General features: G+C 47.6%; 7 protein-coding genes across 7 annotated transcripts; 4 read left to right on the forward strand and 3 right to left on the reverse strand.

Annotated features, from left to right (window-relative positions):
- Positions 1 to 60: 60 nt before the first annotated feature.
- On the reverse strand, positions 61 to 650 carry N7455_010481 (RidA family protein; the record flags this gene model as incomplete). Its single annotated transcript, XM_065606465.1, is given in 3 exon segments — positions 61 to 225; positions 243 to 458; positions 588 to 650. 3 exon segments carry the CDS (start codon positions 648 to 650, stop codon positions 61 to 63), a joined length of 444 nt encoding a protein of 147 aa, XP_065460428.1.
- Positions 651 to 1,071: 421 nt separating this feature from the next.
- N7455_010482 (glycoside hydrolase family 30 protein) lies at positions 1,072 to 2,601 on the reverse strand (the record flags this gene model as incomplete). The annotated part of the gene is made up of 2 exons (XM_040954846.2): positions 1,072 to 1,676; positions 1,740 to 2,601. 2 exons carry the CDS (start codon positions 2,599 to 2,601, stop codon positions 1,072 to 1,074), a joined length of 1,467 nt encoding a protein of 488 aa, XP_040814680.2.
- Positions 2,602 to 3,718: 1,117 nt separating this feature from the next.
- On the forward strand, positions 3,719 to 5,641 carry N7455_010483 (uncharacterized protein; the record flags this gene model as incomplete). The annotated part of the gene is made up of 1 exon (XM_040954808.2): positions 3,719 to 5,641. The coding sequence occupies one exon, from the start codon at positions 3,719 to 3,721 to the stop codon at positions 5,639 to 5,641; it is 1,923 nt and encodes a 640-aa protein (XP_040814668.2).
- Positions 5,642 to 6,150: 509 nt separating this feature from the next.
- On the forward strand, positions 6,151 to 8,377 carry N7455_010484 (uncharacterized protein; the record flags this gene model as incomplete). Its single annotated transcript, XM_040954855.2, has 15 exons — positions 6,151 to 6,358; positions 6,426 to 6,519; positions 6,581 to 6,608; positions 6,674 to 6,720; positions 6,773 to 6,850; positions 6,901 to 6,966; positions 7,021 to 7,058; positions 7,113 to 7,282; positions 7,342 to 7,396; positions 7,452 to 7,505; positions 7,568 to 7,655; positions 7,713 to 7,852; positions 7,909 to 7,983; positions 8,038 to 8,157; positions 8,214 to 8,377. The coding sequence occupies 15 exons, from the start codon at positions 6,151 to 6,153 to the stop codon at positions 8,375 to 8,377; spliced, it is 1,425 nt and encodes a 474-aa protein (XP_040814616.2).
- A 156-nt stretch (positions 8,378 to 8,533) lies between these two features.
- Positions 8,534 to 10,244, reverse strand: N7455_010485 (TauD/TfdA dioxygenase family protein; the record flags this gene model as incomplete). The annotated part of the gene is made up of 10 exons (XM_065606466.1): positions 8,534 to 8,619; positions 8,683 to 8,762; positions 8,820 to 8,919; positions 8,974 to 9,132; positions 9,193 to 9,283; positions 9,333 to 9,394; positions 9,444 to 9,486; positions 9,546 to 9,605; positions 9,792 to 9,820; positions 9,884 to 10,244. The coding sequence occupies 10 exons, from the start codon at positions 10,242 to 10,244 to the stop codon at positions 8,534 to 8,536; spliced, it is 1,071 nt and encodes a 356-aa protein (XP_065460429.1).
- A 2,480-nt stretch (positions 10,245 to 12,724) lies between these two features.
- N7455_010486 (uncharacterized protein) lies at positions 12,725 to 14,722 on the forward strand (the record flags this gene model as incomplete). Its single annotated transcript, XM_040954996.2, has 3 exons — positions 12,725 to 13,326; positions 13,391 to 13,828; positions 13,891 to 14,722. 3 exons carry the CDS (start codon positions 12,725 to 12,727, stop codon positions 14,720 to 14,722), a joined length of 1,872 nt encoding a protein of 623 aa, XP_040814674.2.
- Positions 14,723 to 16,392: 1,670 nt separating this feature from the next.
- On the forward strand, positions 16,393 to 18,337 carry N7455_010487 (uncharacterized protein; the record flags this gene model as incomplete). The annotated part of the gene is made up of 6 exons (XM_040954930.2): positions 16,393 to 16,709; positions 16,778 to 16,795; positions 16,844 to 17,353; positions 17,413 to 17,646; positions 17,702 to 17,949; positions 18,036 to 18,337. The coding sequence occupies 6 exons, from the start codon at positions 16,393 to 16,395 to the stop codon at positions 18,335 to 18,337; spliced, it is 1,629 nt and encodes a 542-aa protein (XP_040814608.2).
- Between the last annotated feature and the right edge of the window lie 205 nt (positions 18,338 to 18,542).

Consider the following 18,542-nt stretch of genomic DNA (forward strand, 5'->3'; position numbering starts at 1 on the left):
AAGAGAAAGAGACTGCTCAAATAATGTAACCTGCAAATGAGAAAGGAAAACCAAAAAATGTTACTCCACTGCTATGACCTCCATTTGTATCTCCTGTCTATTACCTTTATGTCCCATCCTTGGAACAAAAACAGTAGTTCGTGGCGGTGCAAACGGAAGGATCCGTTTGTAGAGAGCCTCGAAGCCCTCTATTAAATGAACCCACAAGTTCTCCGTAAAATAGACCTATGAAAAAGATCTACATTTAGTTCCAAGTGATCCGAAAGCCACGAATTATCAGATCCTACCGTAGTTTTAATAATCCTGTCCAAACCGGACCCCGCCGCCTTCAGAATCGCCTCTATATTACGGATCATCTTTTCCGCAGTTGCAAGCGATTCGTTAATATGCGCCGCACGAGGCATATTCGCTACCTGGGCTGCTACATAGATCGTTCCGTTGACTTTGAATGCCTGGGACTATCATGAGTGGTTAAAATGAGTGAAAATAAGGTCTGGAAGAATTCGTCTTACGGAGCCGCTCGGTGCTGAGGAAAGTCGCATTAGTCACGGGCAAAATCCATGGAGACCTGTGGGGGATCTGCTTACGTTCAGGGGCTGATGGGGTCCGTATGCATTCGATGTCAGGCCTGCGGGGCGGGAGGCTATCATAATCCGGGGGATTATCAACTTGTTCTGTCATGGTGGACTGTGTGGCCATTTTAGGACAAAAAGTAAAATGGAATATGTCGCGTGGTCAATGTGAATAGTTTAGTTGGCTGATAAGAAGAAGAGGGAAAAGACATCGCTCGGGAACGGCCTTTTTGGGGTGATGTGAGGGGGTTGGGCCTATCACGGCCTTGTATAGCGGCACGGGGGGTTGTTTGGGATGGGCTTATTTCGCTCCCCCACAATTTGCACAACTACGGGCACCACAGAGGTCAAAGTGACGCCAAGGAATTGACATCTCTTGGCGAGGAGTGAATCCAGTGGGAACAGTTGCATAGCTTGTGTTGATTAATGATGTCAAGACGATATATTCGAGAATGCGAATCGCATAGGTAACTGTTCAAGATACTTGCAACGATCTCGCTCATGCCGCAGGAAGCACCCAGGTTGTCACAGACTGACTCGGAATATTGCCACTCCATTCCTGGCCACTATTAGTGGACACAGTAATGTAAACATCATTACTGAATGTATTCTCAACAACAACAGTGCGACTTCCATCTGGATTCAGCGAAGCAACAGATTGCACACCTCCTCCATTGGAATATGTGTAGCTTCCGGTACCACTCAGCACAATCGCACCCGGCGGCATGAACTTGCTGAACTGAGCCATCATATAGTATGCTGGGTTGAAAGTATACCCGCCGTTGGAAATAGTCACCAGACCTCGACAGTTTCCACAGCCACCACTCGACAGATGAGGACCATCTTGATCGTTTGTGCCGAGTGTCCAGGCTGTAACGCCCGATGCCCAATTTTGCAAAGGCCCCATGGTGAAATCCGCGGCTTGGTTCCATGATGCAGATGCCGGGGTCCAGCATTCTGTCATGTATTGCTTGATGTTGGGGTTTGTCTCGTGGAATTGGGTGAGGACCGCCCAGTCTACATTGCTGGCATAGCAGTGCCACGCTACCGAGTCGACATACTGGCTAGCCCCGTTGATGACGTTCTGAGGATAGGACGTCACATCTGATATCTATCCGTTAGCAAATGGAATCCCCCATCAAAGATACCGGATTGTCAATTACATACCAGTGTTGTGATCATATGCCCAGATATCAGTGTTCAGGCCCGCTTGAGCGAGAGCTGGACCGACATAGTTCTGGATCAACTGTGCAGACTCGTAGTCAAACACATACATTGTGGGATATCCAGCTTGGCTGTTCAAAGGCTCGTTTTGAATGGTAATCGCATCAATGTGCGCGCCGAGATTCTCGTACGCCTGGATGTACTTGACGAAGTACTGGGCAAACGCACTGGCATACCCAGTACTCCCAGTGCCTCCTCTATTTAAGTATCCATCGTTGAGGTTATTGTTATTCGTAGTACCATCAATTACACCGTTCAGCTTCATCCACCCGGGCGCACTCCAAGGGGAACCAAGAATCTTCAAGCTCGACTGAAGGGACTTCATCTTAGCTAGCATCGTAGCCATGGCATTTCCACGGTCGCCCAGGTTAAAACCGGACATCGATGGATCGGCATTATTCCCATTATCGTCATAGGTATACGCCGGGTCACCAGACAGGTCGGAAGCGCCAATCGTATGGCGCATCAAAGCGAATCCAGCACCGGCGCCAGTCATCAGCTCATTAAGAAGTTCTTGCAGTGTGGAACTGGACAGAGTGTTGAAGGAGGTGACTGTGGCATCGGTGACAGCGGCTCCAAAGCCCACGATTGTTTGTTTGTGCCCGCTGGATGTATCATCGATGCTCAACTTCCAGGTTGATTCGGAGCCTGGATTGCCGCCTCCCTGAACTGGTGCTGCAATTGATGAGAGCTTGTAATTGCCATCTGAGTTTGAACAGTAGGCTGATGCAGTGGTTGCTCGCTTTCCAGGTGATGCCTCTGCTAGCGCTGAAAGCAGGAGTACAGGAAGAAGAGATGGAAGCATCATGTATACTTCTTCCCAAAATAGAATTCTAGACAATTGATCTTTCCTTGAGAGATCAGGGAGCAAATTAAGGATTATCAGTGGAGGGCATATACTGTCTTTATATGTCTACTAATGACAATCTTGCATAGGCCATACCCGGCCATTTCCCTAAAAGATGAATGCACTAATGCGTTAAGGGAAAAATAAGCTGAGACACCTAATACCCCTAATTTTGGCCATAAGCTGACGAAGAATACTACAGTATCACCGACTAATGCAAGTCACATTCTTCCCTAGGGGTCCCTGATTGCTTGTATTGTCTTGGTGTCTCGGGTACCTCGGGAATACGACCCATTCGAGGATAGTTTACCTAGAATAATCTCCCCCGCATCCTCAATGGTTCGTATAATGCCATTATGCTACTCAAACAAGCGATGGTTTGACTAGATGCTCTAGTGCTTATTCGGGGCGGGGTTGCCCGGAAACGGCGTGGAACAACAGCCTGGGGCATTGTACAACATATAAGTTGATTTACCGGAATGAGAGGGTTGAAGTGAAAACGACCAAGCTGACAGTCACGAAGTTGATGTTAGAAGTTTAGATTAGAGCGTATAAACTTTCGGAAAAAATATCTCTTGCTATCCAATACCCGAGAAACGAGAGGGAAGGAGGTCAAAAAGGAGACAAATTTAGCGTCAAGATCTTAATCATTCAATGTTTTTTTTCACGCTTGATACCATTCCTAGTACATAGTACTTGTAGTAGTCGATCAATGAGCCAAGTTAGGGAATATTTAAGGGAGATCTCCAGCCCTAAAAGGCATCCACGTGTATAGGGCTCGGATGGGTTGGACGGAACGTTTTAACACATTTCGTGAGAGAATCTGCAGATCATTGGAACAGTCTCGAAAGATAAGTGGAATAAGTGGAACCTATGAGGGAATGTTGAAGAATGCGAAGAATGCAGGTTGTGTGGTGCCGAAAACAGGTCACCTCCAGATACGCTGTGCTTATGACGTCAATATTCTGGGAACAGGTGTTTCACAGAGTTATAACGGTGATAACCCCTCCGTCCTACTAATCTTGTTCCTTCAAACTTCTTCTACTAGAAATTGTCCTCAAGATTAATTTACATCATGAGCGGTTATAAATTCCCCGTCGATCTCAAGCAGTTCAAGCAGCTTAAGCTTGACCCGAAGACCCCACAGCTATCAGCCCAACAGAAGAGCGATTTGCAACACAACATAGACATTTTCAGAGATGCCATCATTGCCTTCACAGCAACGGGTGCCGCCCGTGGTGTTGCAGGCCACACTGGAGGCCCCTTCGATACAGCCCCAGAAGTCTGCATCTTGCTTGCTTTCATAAACGCCAACCCCAACAAATGGGTCGATGCCCTGTACGACGAGGCCGGCCACCGTGTCGCCACACAATACCTACTGGCTGCAATGGACGGCAAGATTGATCCCGATCACCTGCTGAACTATCGCGCTGCCGACTCCCATCTCCCCGGCCACCCCGAGCTCGGTTTCACCCCCGGCGTCAAGTTCAGCTCCGGTCGTTTGGGTCACATGTGGGGTATGGTCAACGGAATTGCGATGGCCAACAAGGACAAGAACGTGATTCTGTTGGGATCTGATGGATCCCAGCAAGAAGGAAACGACGCCGAGGCTGCACGCCTTGCCGTGGGCAAAAATCTGAACGTTAAGCTCTTCATCGATAACAACGATGTCACAATTGCCGGACACCCCTCAGAATACCTCAAGGGTTATGAGGTTGCTCGGACCCTTGGTGGACATGGTCTGAAGGTCCTCCGTGCCCAGGGTGAGAATCTCGACTCCCTATACGGTGCTATGTGCGAAGTCATCAACCACGACGGTCCCGCCGCTGTTGTTGTCGACCGCAAGATGGCCCCTGGCATTGTGGAAATTGAGGGAGAAACACACGCGCACGATGTCATTCCCGTCGAAATCGCTCGCAAATACCTCACAAAGCGCGGATACAGCAAGGAGCAGCTTGCTTTCTACGACGATATCAAGCCTGGCTCAAATCCCCACACATACAAGGGTTCGAGCAAGGACAAGGGTGGGAACCGTACCATTTTCGGCGATGCCGTGAATGATATTCTTGACAGACTGAGCAAGGAGGAGGCTAAGCGTCGCGTCATGGTTATCGACTCCGATTTGGCTGGCTCCACCGGTCTGAAGGCTATCGGCGCTAAGCACCCCGAGTCCTTTGTCGCATCTGGTGTCATGGAGCGCGGCAATTTCTCTGCTGCCGCCGGTTTCGGATTCGGCAGCAATGGAGAGCGCCAAGGTGTTTTCTCTACCTTCTCCGCCTTCCTGGAGATGTGTATTTCTGAGATCACCATGGCCCGTCTGAACGACTGCACCGTTCTGTCACACTTCTCTCACAGCGGTGTCGATGAGATGGCTGACAACACTTGCCATTTCGGTCTGAACCACTTCTTCGCCGACAATGGTCTGATGGATGCCGCAAGCACTGCGCTGTACTTCCCTGCCGATGGCGAGCAGATGAAGGCCGTAGTGAACGAGGTGTTCTGGAAAAAGGGACTGCGCTTCATCTTCTCCACTCGTTCTAAGGTCCCTTACATCTTGAAGGAGGGTACCGACCAGAAGCTCTTCGGTGAGGGCTACAAGTTCGTTCCTGGCAAGGAGGAAGTCATCCGTAAGGGCTCCGCTGGGTACATCGTCTCGTACGGTGATATGCTCTATCGCTCGCTTGATGCTGTCGAGAACCTGCGTGCGGAGGGCCTTGATGTCGGTCTGATCAACAAGCCCACTCTCAATGTGGTCGATGAGGAGACCATCAAGCTGTATGGATCCTCACCATTCGTCCTGGTTGTTGAGTCGATTGCGCAAAAGACTGGTCTCGGCTCTCGCCTGGGTACTCACCTCCTTGAACGCAAGTTCACACCCAAGTTCAAGGCCATGGGCGCCATTAAGGAGGGCTGTGGTGGTCTGTACGAGCAGGTCAATGCTCAGGGCCTTGGACCGGAAGATATCATCGCCGCGGTTAAGGAGGTGTCTGGAAACTAAATGTCCAAATGTCCATAACGTAACGACCTTTTCATGTAATTAATAAGAATATCTTTTCCATTTGTCTAGGCCTCTTTTGTCGGTATATCTTACTCAATTTCCTCTTCGTTATCAAAGCCAAGACATAAGGGCCCCCAAATTCTACCCGCCTTCCCAATCCGATATCGCGGCAATCGAAGCGACATTTGAATCAACAGGGTCTCCCCACTAGATTCCCCACAATTATATCCCGCCCTCACTGTTGATTGGCTGAACACTACAAAGTCTGTCTTGGCAGCCGACGCTAGTCCCCAAGGGGCACTAGAGCACAAGAGCTCCAAAGCACGCAATCACGCGAACGGATGAGAATAGGCCTAAGAGAACAGTGAAACCTTCAGATCGGTAGTCGATTTCTTCAGGGCAGAAAAAAAACTATATATGGCGCGTTTCCCGTTTGGCATTTAGGGGTTTTATTTTCGTGGCTTGACTCAAGGTGCTTATTATCGTTTAAGCTTAAACCATACGCCATAATGGCTGAACAAGGCTCTATCTCGGCCTCGTCCGATACGCCAATTGAAAAGCGAGTATGGTACCGCGGAACACTCTTCAATGCCTGTATTATTGGAGGTGTCGGATTCACGGCCCCGGGCCTATGGAATGCCATGAATGCTTTGGGTGCTGGTGGTGCTCAGGAACCTTTCTTGATTAATGCCGCTAATGCGCTTGTTTTTGGTCTCAGTATGTGATATATCGCTGTAATCGCATTGGAATTTTGAATTGAGCTACGTGCTAACTTGTTTGCTAGTGGGAATTTTGTGTCTGTTCGGTGGCCCTATCGCCAACCGGATTGGCTTGAGATGGACTTTGATGCTCGGTGCTGTGGGATACCCGTTGTATTCGTACGTATAACCAGAGCGGAATATGAAATTGTGTTATTTCGGGACTGACTTTTGTATATAGTGCTGCCTTATACACAAATAACCGTTTTGTGAGTTCTTCGTCAACCTTGGAACTACCTGTATAACCCGGGGATCAAGACTAATACCAATCTAGGGAAATGTATGGTTTGTGCTGGTTGGATCGGTATTCTGTGGTTTATCGTGAGTATCCCATACCATTAAATGAAATAACAGCATGGACTGACCTTTATAGCGCTGGTCTCTTCTGGGCCTCTGAGGGTGCCGTAGCACTTGGGTATCCCGAGCCCGCAAAGCGAGGCCGATACATGAAGTGAGATGTCTCCCAATATTGCACAGTGGCAAAATGACTGACTTCAACAGCATCTGGCTTTGGTTCCGTACAGGTGGCCCGTTGGTGGGAGGTGCCATTGTCCTTGGCCTCAACCAGTATGTCCACACCCGAATTCATATCACAGACGGAATTCACTAACAAATGAAAAGTGCTGCCGACGCTCATGCCAGAGGAAAGGTTGGATCTGGTAAGCTGATCAAAGCTATTTTAGACACCCTGAACGATTGCTAACACACAATAGAGACATATCTCATCTTCATCGCGCTCCAATGTACTGCTGTGCCCATAGCCTTCTTCCTCACGTCACCCGACAAGGTGCAACGTACCGATGGAAGTAAAGTCAGGATTATCCTGCAGGACTCGTGGCGCGATGAAATGAAAGAGCTCTGGAAGGTCTGCCAGCGGAAGGAGGTATGTTTAACATCATTGATCCAATTGTGGTATGCATTTCATGTGACTAACCTCCCTAGATTCTCTTGCTATTGCCTGTTTTCTGGGCTGCATACTTCAATATGTACACCGGAAGTATGGGTTGTCTGTTTCCTCTTCACCGTTCGCAATTGCTGACTAGTTGTTCTAGACTTCAAAACATACTACTTCGGCGTGCGCGCTCGCGCTCTGATGGGTTTCGTCAGTATGTTTACACACCCAAACTTTTTACACACCCTTCTGCGTCAGTGCTAACACGAACCAAAGCCTACTTCGCCACTCTTCTTGCCTCGACACTCATTAGTAGGTTCCTGGACTACCGTGGTCTTTCGATCAGAAACAGAATTAAGTACAGGTACAGAATTTCCGCACTTACTGTCAGATTTGGAACCAAGTCTAATAAAAGTGACAGCTTTTTCTATGTGATCGTCGTGCATATCGTTGCCTGGGTGTACTGCTGGGTTATCCAAGAAAAGTACACCAAGAACCCACCAACCCTTGATTGGTCCGACAAAGGCTTCGTTGAAGGATTCTTCGTTGTCCTACTTTGGGGTGAGTCTTATAAATGTGTTCATATACCGAACAAGTGCTGACATTTCTCCCATCAGAATTTGCTCAGCAATCGCTGCAAAACTTCCTTTACTACCTTCTCTCCACCATGACCGACAATATCTCCGAACTCTGTAAGTCGAACCCAAACTCAAGTGTCCTACCTACGCATTACTGATACGATATAGCCCGGCTGTCCGGTATTCTCCGCGGCCAAGAGAGCTTCTCGCAGGCTGTCTCTTACGGCCTCAACTCGAAAAAATGGCACGGTGGAAGAGTGCCACTTATTGTCAACACCATCCTTCTTGGTAAGTGATACATATGAAATGAGTCGAAATTAGCGACCCTAACCCTTTCTTTTCAGTTCTTTCGATCTGGCCTACTTGGCTCGTTGTCAGGTCCCACGTTCCCATCGAGCATTCCAAGGAGGTTGCCGAGTTGCCTCAGGCCCAAGACGAGGAGCAGAACAAAGTTAGTGTCTCTGATAAGGAAACATTTGTTGTTGCAGAGGCAGTTCCTTCGAAATAAGTTGGAGTCGATGGATCGTCAACTCTGCAAAAAAATAATATATTTACGACCGGGGTTTGAAGTCGCAAAAAGTCCCCTCACCATTTGAACAATATTTAATTCATGAATCAATGAGACGATTATAGTCTGCGAATAATACTACGCTCTTACTCGTTTTCAAGCCACGAGAACGCCCTCATCATCCTGGCTTTCCTCACGTAACTTCCTCTCCGCACGGCTCTCACTAGTGGGATCGAAATAGGCTTCGGTATGCGTTAGTAAACATGGAGAATTGGAGGCCAAGGGATATCAATGTCAGGTCTCACGTATTTCGCCAAAAACAGTAGTCCGAATACCCCGTCTCTCTCCTTTGTATGTACCAGGGATAACCCGGTGAAGGGTACACCTAATAAAGCATTAGTTCCCAAATCCAAAGCAGCAAAAGAGAACAAGGAATAGTTACCGATTATCCCACATAGCAACACTACCAACAGCCCATTTCCAACGAACATAGTGGTCATCAGCCGAGTGGATATGATATGCCAAGAAATCGAGAACTTTGTCTAGAAAGACCTTAGCCCCAAACCACAAAGGAATTCATTGAGAGTTTCACGTACCAGATTCCAGCTTCTTGAGCTCAGCAAACCCAGTCACAAATCCAGGATTGACGTTCAGCGCTTTCAATTTAGTGACCGGGTGCGTGCGCACGGCTGGGTGGTGTGTATCGACTGGAGGGCGATTGGGACCTGCACCCCATAGATCGAGGATGGTATCATCTATTTATTCAATTAATGAGCGAACTTCTTAGTAGTAGAGGCGTTATTAAGGAGACAAACACTGCAATCTTGAGGTATGCACGGCGTGAAGGCCGTCGAGGAACCTTTTGTACGCGTCGCTTAGGGCGTCATATATGCCATATTGAGATACCTGTCGAATAAGCCATTTGTTTTGAGTAAGCCACGAACTTATAACGTACCCAGGCTGTGTCGCCACCGACTTCGGGGTGCTCTTCCATTCTCAATAGGGAGTAGGTAGGTGCTATGATGTGTTAGATATTGATGGTCAGAGAGTATGGTTTGCTACATACGGTTGATCTCGAATGATGTATCAGCGTGGAAATCTCCACTAGGCTATGGAAATAGAATTTGATGTTAGACTTTTACGTTCAAGAATGCCAAAATTGTCTTACCCAGGGCGTGTAGCTTAGGATTTCACGGTGATCCTCGCGGCTACCTTTGATATTGACGAACTTCGTAACGGGTTAGTACTGATGCCAACAATGTTATGTCATGAGGTGAGATCTAAATCGATCTTGGGATTTCTTGGTGGGTTTAGTAGGAAATCTAGGCAGGGTATACAATACTTTTTGATCCTAATAATTGTCAGCTTACTTGAATCTGCTTGAAATTTGTAAAACGCTTGTGTGTCAGCCTACCTTTTGAGCAGGATGTTTATCCAAGATTCCTAAAAGATTAAATTAACAACCCGATGCGTATGTCGTCCCTCAGAAATTCTATATAAGCTTACCATAATGTTGAAACAGTTCAACCTGTTTCTCAGTAGTAAGATCTTGATCTCGGAAAAATACAACTCCCCGCTCATTAACAAGAAGTGCCAATTCATCCAACTGAGTCTCATTCAGCTGAGACAATTGTACATTCTCAAGAACAGTTCCAATGGACTCAGTCAAATCAACCTGTTTCGCCACAGAGAACAACGCTTTCTTCTCCGGATCTGCGAAGAATGCCCGGTCTTTGGGCGGGGTAAATGGCTCGCGGAGTGGCTCTGGGGGCACGTGGTTCTTGATCTTCTCGTTGAAATGAGGATGGAGTGTAACAGGGAATCCCGAGTTGGGAGAAATATACTTGCGCGCTTCGAGATTAGCCATCTTCTGTGGATTTAGTTGTAATAAGTATTTCAAATGCGTAAAAAGATTTGAATCTGCGTGAAATGGAAGTAGATTTGTTTCGTGCTTTATATCCCGTTGAGCTCATACCCGGCTTCGATTGCGTCAAAACGCCATATACGAGTCGTTTTGTCCGGGTCCAATCGGCTACTTGTTTCTCCAAAGTATGGTCGCTTGTCAGACTCGATGTCGAATATGTGGGGAATATGCACGCAATATTGTTTATAAATTCTGTACAGCATAGTGCAACTTGCTGTCATCCATACTGGTGCATGTTTAGGTCACGTGGTGCTTACGGGGTACATGTATATGGAGAGAAGATATTGTCCAGAAAATAGCCCTATTGGCGCAGTATAAGAGCACGTCAGACATTTAATGAGACGTAAAGTGCTGGGCTTCCCCTCGTAGCTCAGGACAAGAGGGGGAGACTCCTGGCACCGGACTTGATTAGGGTGGCTCCCTTGATGGTTCGGAACAAAATGGGAATCCGATGAAAGAGTCAGCGTGCTTTGATACAAGGTTCACGGGTCTGCAAATACGTGATATAGCATAACGAAAAAGACAGCGACGATGCAAAAGCCGAGCAAGGATAAGCTCCAAATGTTGCCGTTGCAGAACATTAGCTTTTGGACAGTCAGAGTTCACCAGACCGAAGCTGAATAACGCAAAAAGCGATCAAAACAACGAAGCAATGAGAGGACAAGCAACAAACCAAAACGAAAGGTTAATATAGAAACACCAACTCCAAGCTGGTTTCTCACTGTTAGTAAAGGCGCCCTGATCAATTAATCAGTATAGTGACAGGAAATCCGCAACAGAAAATCCGTACATAGCAGCGAAGGCTCAAACTGACGTAGAGCGTTGGCGTCGCGGCACCGACTAGGCAATCAGTAAAAATGAGGTGTTCGAGACACCACCACCACCGATTCTCGCAGTAGCACGCCCTGCAATCATGGCAGTGGATATAGGAGCAAAACAACAGATCAAAGGCCCTGTTCAAAAATCGCAAGGGAGGCTAAGTAGAGCCACTTGACGGCGTAGACTTTGAAAAGATCCCCTCAAACCGGCTGGAAGGCACATGTTGTGAACACGGAGGCACTCACGTACCACCCAACATCTTCATCACGTGGAAACCAGTGTTGATCTTTGGGATAGCACTGCAAATAATTGTGCTGTCTAGGCCCGCAGGAAACGTGCAAAGGTCCAAGCCAGAGGCGATGGAGATGGGCTTGGCTTTTCAGGGGCTTTAGGGTTCCTGTTGGCCATTGAAAGTCCCACAATCATTGACTGTTGTTGGTGTATGCATTTTGACTTTTTGTATCTGCGCAGTATTCTGGAAGATCTGCTGTAGATGGTGCATCGGTGGGTTGGTTTGTGGCTGGAGAGGCAGCACGAATGCACTAAAATTGGAAAGCGAAGAAAGTTTGGCATGGGCCTGGCGTTTTTGCCTGCACAGTTTTGACTGTATCTCACATATTGAACCAAGATACTATGACTAGGAGATTAGACTTTTAATTGAAGTCTGATGGATCCTCTAGATCCACAAGGGCTGAATAGTGGACCACACCAAGACACCAGTCTCGTTCACTTATTGTGACCTCCTAGGCACGTCGTCATTCGCACCTAGAGAGTAGTTGAGAGTGTTGTAGCTACCTAGCCCCAGAGAGAGTAAAGCGAGGATACGATGTTGTGGACAGCAAACTGGACTAATACAGCAGGCGGTATAATTCTGCCAACAAGTGAGGTTATAATGAACTGAACGAATGATCTGTCGCCCTTCGGGGCATATGGTCAAAGGAAAATATACAGAGAAGATTAGCATGGCCCCTGCACTAAGAATGACGCGCTCAATCAAAGAGAAGCTACCTATTTTTTTTTTCGCCTTCGAGATCGTATATTGAGGCTATACGGTAGAGGTCTGTTTTACAATCCGTGATTGGTTCTATGCTATTATTGTCACGTGATGGCTCCATAGCCCCATGTCGCAGGTACGAAACCGACAAACGGCGACTGGCGGATTTACTCTTCCAATAATTAATCCCACTACATATTAAACCAGACCTCACCTCCAGTATATAAGCGATAGTTTTAGTTGAACATACCTAAGTAGCTATAAAAATAGAGGTAAAATTCTGTGTTGATTTAAACAACAGTCCAAGGCCATAGACCTCGGGAAGCTCATGGACCAACTACAACAAACAGCCGGCCCCACTCTTCCCCGCGGAATTTCCCTGGTCCAACGACTCCAACAACTGATCTTCAAACAGACTGTCGAATAGCAGCTGATTCAAAGTTGACGACATTAGACAAAATACCTCGCTAGGAAGACCTAATTTCCCAGTTATTGCTCCGTACCATCCAAGGCAGAGGAAGCATTCGACTTTGCCAGACACCTCCCAGGCCTCGCCGAGGGGAACCCGCCGCGGAAATTTCCTTCCACCTAAAAAGCATTGACAAACAAGATGGAAAGTGGAGACCAGCGACCATATCGGTCTCACACTAAGCCAGCATGTGTACCGTGCCGACGGAGGAAATCGCGATGCAAACTAGAGCCCCACACCCCGGCCTGTTTGATGTGTCGTGCGCACGGCACCGAATGTACATTTCCCAACGCGATAGCAAAGTCAACACCACAAAAGAGGTATTCTACAGAAACTAGCCCGCGACTACCACACCCGACATTACGAACACCAATCGCAGCTGCCCAGTCACTTAGCCGACCGCCTGTGGTAGCTGCTTCGCCGCAATTCTCGATTGTCACGCAAGCTCAGAACGAGCAGGATACACCGCTGTCTCTTGAGGCTGACGATGACAACCCCCATATCCTTGGTCCGGCAGTGACTGGGGATAATCATGTCTTGGCTGACTATCTGTCTAATATTTCGGGTGGTCAAGGAATTCGTGAAATTCGTCCCGTTGAGCCGGGCAGCTCCTCGTCCCCTGTTATATTCACCAAAGTGCAGAAAAGGCCGCTTGGACTCATGGTGAACTCTAGTCCGGCGTTGCATAAACTACAGACTATTGAAAAGCTTGTAGAGCCATGGGGGCCACATCTGATAGATATGTGGGTGACTCTTAATTTATATTGGTATTCGACAGAAGCCCCGGAAACTAATTATTGCCAATAGATATCTGAGAAAGATCAACCCTTGCCTGCCATTACTTGAAGAAAGCTCCTTTCGAGCGCAATACACAAATGCCAGGCATCGCATTTCTCCTGCACTCTTGGCGTGCCTGTATGCCCACGTGCTTACTCAATGGCAACATGACCCCCTTCTATCAAGAGAACGGTGCCCGGATGTTCGTTTCGTCTGGAATCTTGCCATTGAAGCCTCGTATTCCGAGCTGCACGCGTCAGCAGGGATATCCACAATAAAAGCCATCCTCTTGGACGTTGGCGGCCGTCCAACCACATCTATGACAGGCAACGGAGTAAGACTAGGTTCGGCTGTTGCATTGTGCCATTCCCTAGGTTTAAATCGAAACCCACTACCGTGGGATATCCCACAGGAAGAGAAACATTTAAGAATGAAGATCTGGTGGTCTATCTTACTCCACGATCGCTGGTATGTTTTCCAGCTTTAACCTTTCAAACAATGGGACATTCTAAGAACCAGCCATCGAACAGGTCAAGTCTTGCTTATGGGACGCCACCCCATATCAGAAGATCGCAATACGACGTACCATTGCCAATCTCCGAATACCTGTCAGACTGGGAACGAGATCACGAAGCAAACGCGGTTTTCATCGAGCTCATGAATTTGACGGACGTGCTAGACCTCTGTCTGGAGCAAGTGTACACCATCCGCACCGAGACCCAAGGATCAAGCAGGAATCTTGAATTAGAGTTAAACAAATGGGTGGACTCACTCACAGGAGACATCCGCAAGATCATCATTCGCGGCTCAAACCTAAATATCCCTGGCGCTTCCAACCTCCGTCTAGCATATCTAGCGACAAGACTCCTCCTTCGGCGCATCGACCTAGATCGCGAACGACAAGCACCAGATTCGAATGCCGAGCAGATGGCCAACCGGGTTATGGAGGCGCGCAGGACCGCGGAGGATATTGTGGTTCTGGTGCAAGAACTCGGACAAGCACAATTGGGTGATTACTGGCTACCTGTTGTAGCATTTACATTTTCAGCAACGGTGACGTTTTTGATTCGGTGTGCACTAGAGACAGAGCAGGCGGCGGGTCTTGCACAAAGTGGTTCTCTGCGAATGGCGAGTGACCTTTTGGATGCGTTGCGATCGCACCACAAGAACTTTGGGTGGGATCTGGGTGATATTTGCCTCGCGCAGCATTCAGATGTCATCGACAAGCTGTTAAAGTCAGAACCACCGATTGAAAGCTCGGGCGAGACGAATGTTGAACTGCGTCAGCATTTCGTACCAGATATGGCTTTTATTGATGATATGTTCCCGAGTACCTGGGATATACTGCAAATCATGGAGTGATGGAAAGTACGGAGTACTCATGGACTTACTTTGCAACACTTTGATCAACATAGACCTACTCCGTGTAATGACTAGGTTACTGTGCCCAAAACCTTGATCTCTTGGCACCTCCTCCACCAGCCGTAGGCGGAGCTTGTTCCTAAGCCGTCGGGCTTCCGATGCAGGCGGGTCGGTATCCGCTAACAAGCTTAGTTTAATTCTCTACAGTGTATTTCCTACTTCTGGCATAGCTATTATGTCGAGACAGGATATTGGGGGTGGTAAGTAGTACCAAGGCTCAGGCCTTTGCTTTAGCCCCCAAGTTCACGGCCAGACAACCAGAAGCAGTTTGTGTAGGTTAGGCAACATGCCGCTTATGGGGCTTAGAACGTAAAATGATCAGCCGTCTCTAAGACATTATGGGTCCAGGGCCTCGAGGATGTACTTTTCAGTAGGGGGAAGAAGAGAATTCATATTCCCTCAACACCTGGTGACCGACAACATAGACAGTGCCTAATCCCACCGTTAAAATACAGCCAGATCCTGAGGGCCATTATTATCGTCTTAATGCTTGTCCACGGGTATTCTGGCTCATTTAGAATACAAAACCAATGGGCGTACGTCCACTTCGGCCCTTGGAGCAAATAATCGTAGAGGAAGAGTGGTTCAGGTTGAACTCGCGTTTTAAAGGATTTTTTCATTCTTGATTATTTCTTGATCCTTTTGATTCCTCTTCGGAAGATCTGCCTTCTCCTTTCAATATGCCTCTGCAAGGCTCTCCGCCTTCAAAGCGCCTCACCCGATTTTCTATTGTTCTAAGGCCGCTAGGGAGTACTGTTAAGGACACCCTAGTGGGTACCCGTAGTAGGGGCCTGAGCGATAAATAAGATGTTGCACAATTATGACTTGCAGGACTAAGTCCGGCTCCTTGCCCTCGATGACGGCAGCGTTGGCAGCCTTTCTCGCTTACATGTACTAAATTAAAGCAAATTATAATGAATGGATATTGTCTGGAACATAACTTTCTCATCACCATTCGACTTAAAGCTTGGGGCTGCTGACCGGGGCGCAATATTACTTCTGTCTTGGGATGAACCCCCGATTACTTTCGAAGAATTTAGGCTCGGAGACTCTTTCCTATAGTTAAGAGCGCCAAGGCTGCCTAATTAGGCTTAGTCCCTATCGATTTGACAAACTTTACTTTCGAAAGTGAGTTTTTAGGCCCACCGTCCACGTGATTTATTTAATTATGCTAATTTTATTGGCTTAACCCCATCTTCCGCCTTTTAAGCTAAGGTTCTGCCGGTTCAAACCCCACCCGTGGATCTCGGGACCCGCTCTAATTCGATTATATAATACAATAACAAAAATGCCAATACACCCGTCTATTTCGAAACGATAATTTCGAAGGATTTGCTCCGACAATCCTTCAATTTTAACGGGGGTTGACTGTAACTGAACGTCCCAGTACCAATGGCTACGCCGCTGTCGAATGTGGACCCCGGAATTTATTTCCCCTGCCATGTCACTCCAAGGGCGCGCTGCCTAATGGCGTTCCACTTTTCGATTGCTACAACCTTTTATAGTCATGTCACATTGTTCTCTTTTATCTCCTCGAAGACTGGCACATAAAGTGATCATATTCCCTCTTTGATGTCTCGCCGGCCCCGACCCAGAACCGCAAAGCGACAATGTCTCACACAGCAGTACACACCCAAGCGGGCATATCGGGTCTCGACTTAGATGACTCAACTCAATTATCGATGCTGCATTCGAAGCTCCATGAGTCTCTTGAAACGTCAGTAACACACAAGTTGTCCAATGGACAGCCCTCTCTTGAGGATGCTTACGAGACTCGGGCCGTGAATCTTTCTCGCAGCAGTGCAGTTATTTTGATTACTACCCTCAGCGGTATCAATTTTGTGGGCAGTATGAGTGGTGGACTGCTTACTGTTGGGCTGCCTACTATTGCAAAGGATTTGAATTTACCCAACAATCTATTACTGTGGTGAGTCGAAGCCTTTTAATGCCATCTAGAGGAAGGAGTCAATCTAACAAACAACCGATTTGCTTTAGGCCGGCTTCTGTCTACTCGTAAGTTCAATTTAGGTCTCTGCAATCAACTTTCGCTAAATAATGCAGTCTCGCAAATGGATGTTGTCTCCTCCTAGCCGGTTCAATGGCCGACTTTATGGGGAATCGAATGATCAATCTCACCGGCTGTTTCCTACTTGGTGCATTCATTCTTGCTTGTGGTGTAGCACAGACCGGTATTCAAATGATTATGTTCCGCACATTCCAAGGCATCGCAACTTCGATGTGTCTACCCACGGCATTCAGCATTTTAACTGATGCTATGCCAACCGGGAAGAGAAGAAACGTTGGATTTGCATGCCTCGGGCTAGGACAACCATTAGGATTTTCGATGGGACTCGTGCTTGGTGGTCTGTTTCAAGGCTCATCACTGGGGTGGAGATTTGGCTATTACCTCTGTGCAGGAATCTCTATGGTCCTTACAGTTGTAAATTTCTTCAAGTTGCCAAAGGATGCACAGCGGGAGCCGATTTCATGGCGCAGACTCTGCTCGGAAATTGATTGGGTTGGAATCCTTCTGTCGAGCTCATGTCTGGGGATTATTTCTTACGTGTTTGCGTAAGTTTCCTGGGACGGAGTGTATCCATAACCTGAAAACCTGCTAACAGTAATTGCAGTACCATCACCGATAACCCGTCGAATATTCAGCGAGCAGAAAACATTGTCTTGGTTTGTGCAGCTGGAGTCATGATACCTGCTTTCTTGGGCTGGATGAACTGGCGCGAGAGGAATGGCAAATCTGCTTTGATTCCGAACAGTCTGTGGAAGAATACGGCATTTGCATCGGTTTGTGTCATGGTGCTCCTTTCTTGGGCTGTACTCAACGGAATGGAAACCATTTTGAGTCTGTTGTAAGTGTTGCCCAAAATTGGTTCATTGAAAGCAGTATTCTTACAACCTTCACAGCTTCCAAGAAGTTCAAGATCTATCTGCTTTCCAGGCCGCTCTTCGCTTCTTACCAAATGTGATTATTGGCATAGTACTCAACATTGGAACCGGTCTCCTCGTCCATCGCCTCCATGCGGATCATTTGGTGCTTGTCAGTACGTTCCTTAGTGCTGGGTCCCCACTGCTGATGGCTATCATCAATCCCAACTGGTCGTGGTGGTACTGTGCGTTCTGGGCTGTTCTCCTAGGTCCTCTTTCAGCAGATGGTGGGTTCCGTTCTTAGTTTCCCCTTCTTTTCGCTATGACCAAAAGATAAGACTTTGGATGGTCCGCTGACCAAACTCTTAATCAGTCATCTTTACTATCGCAAACCTCATCATCACTGATGCCTTCACCCCCAAAACCCAAGGTCTCGCAGGGGCAGTATTCAACACCATCGCGCAATTCGGGACCTCTATTGGGCTTGCCATCTTCGCCATCATTTCCACCGGTGTCACTCAGGGGTCATCATATTCTAACAAAGATTCACCGGAAGCACTAATGGTTGGGTACCGAGCTGTCTTTTGGACTTGTTTTGGACTAATGCTGGCGGCTTGTGCTGTTGGTGCTTTCGGGTTACGCAAGGTGGGAAAAGTTGGGTTGAAGCGGGATTGAGGAAGAAGACACGCTTTGTTTCAACTAGAGCCAAAAAAATCAAGATTAATATCAATGGTACGCAACGCTCGCCTGGTCCAAATTCGTGACCTGGGTTCCGAAGTATAGTCATATGCCTCAAATGTTGGGAAACCACAAGCAAAACAATAAGCCAAACGTAGGTTCCTGGTTCTTCCGAGCCAAGAACGTCTGTTTATAAACAACC

This window comes from Penicillium solitum (genome assembly GCF_028829755.1).
Source record: "Penicillium solitum strain IBT 25940 chromosome Unknown utg000008l_segment0_segment0, whole genome shotgun sequence".
Classification (NCBI taxonomy): domain Eukaryota; kingdom Fungi; phylum Ascomycota; class Eurotiomycetes; order Eurotiales; family Aspergillaceae; genus Penicillium; species Penicillium solitum.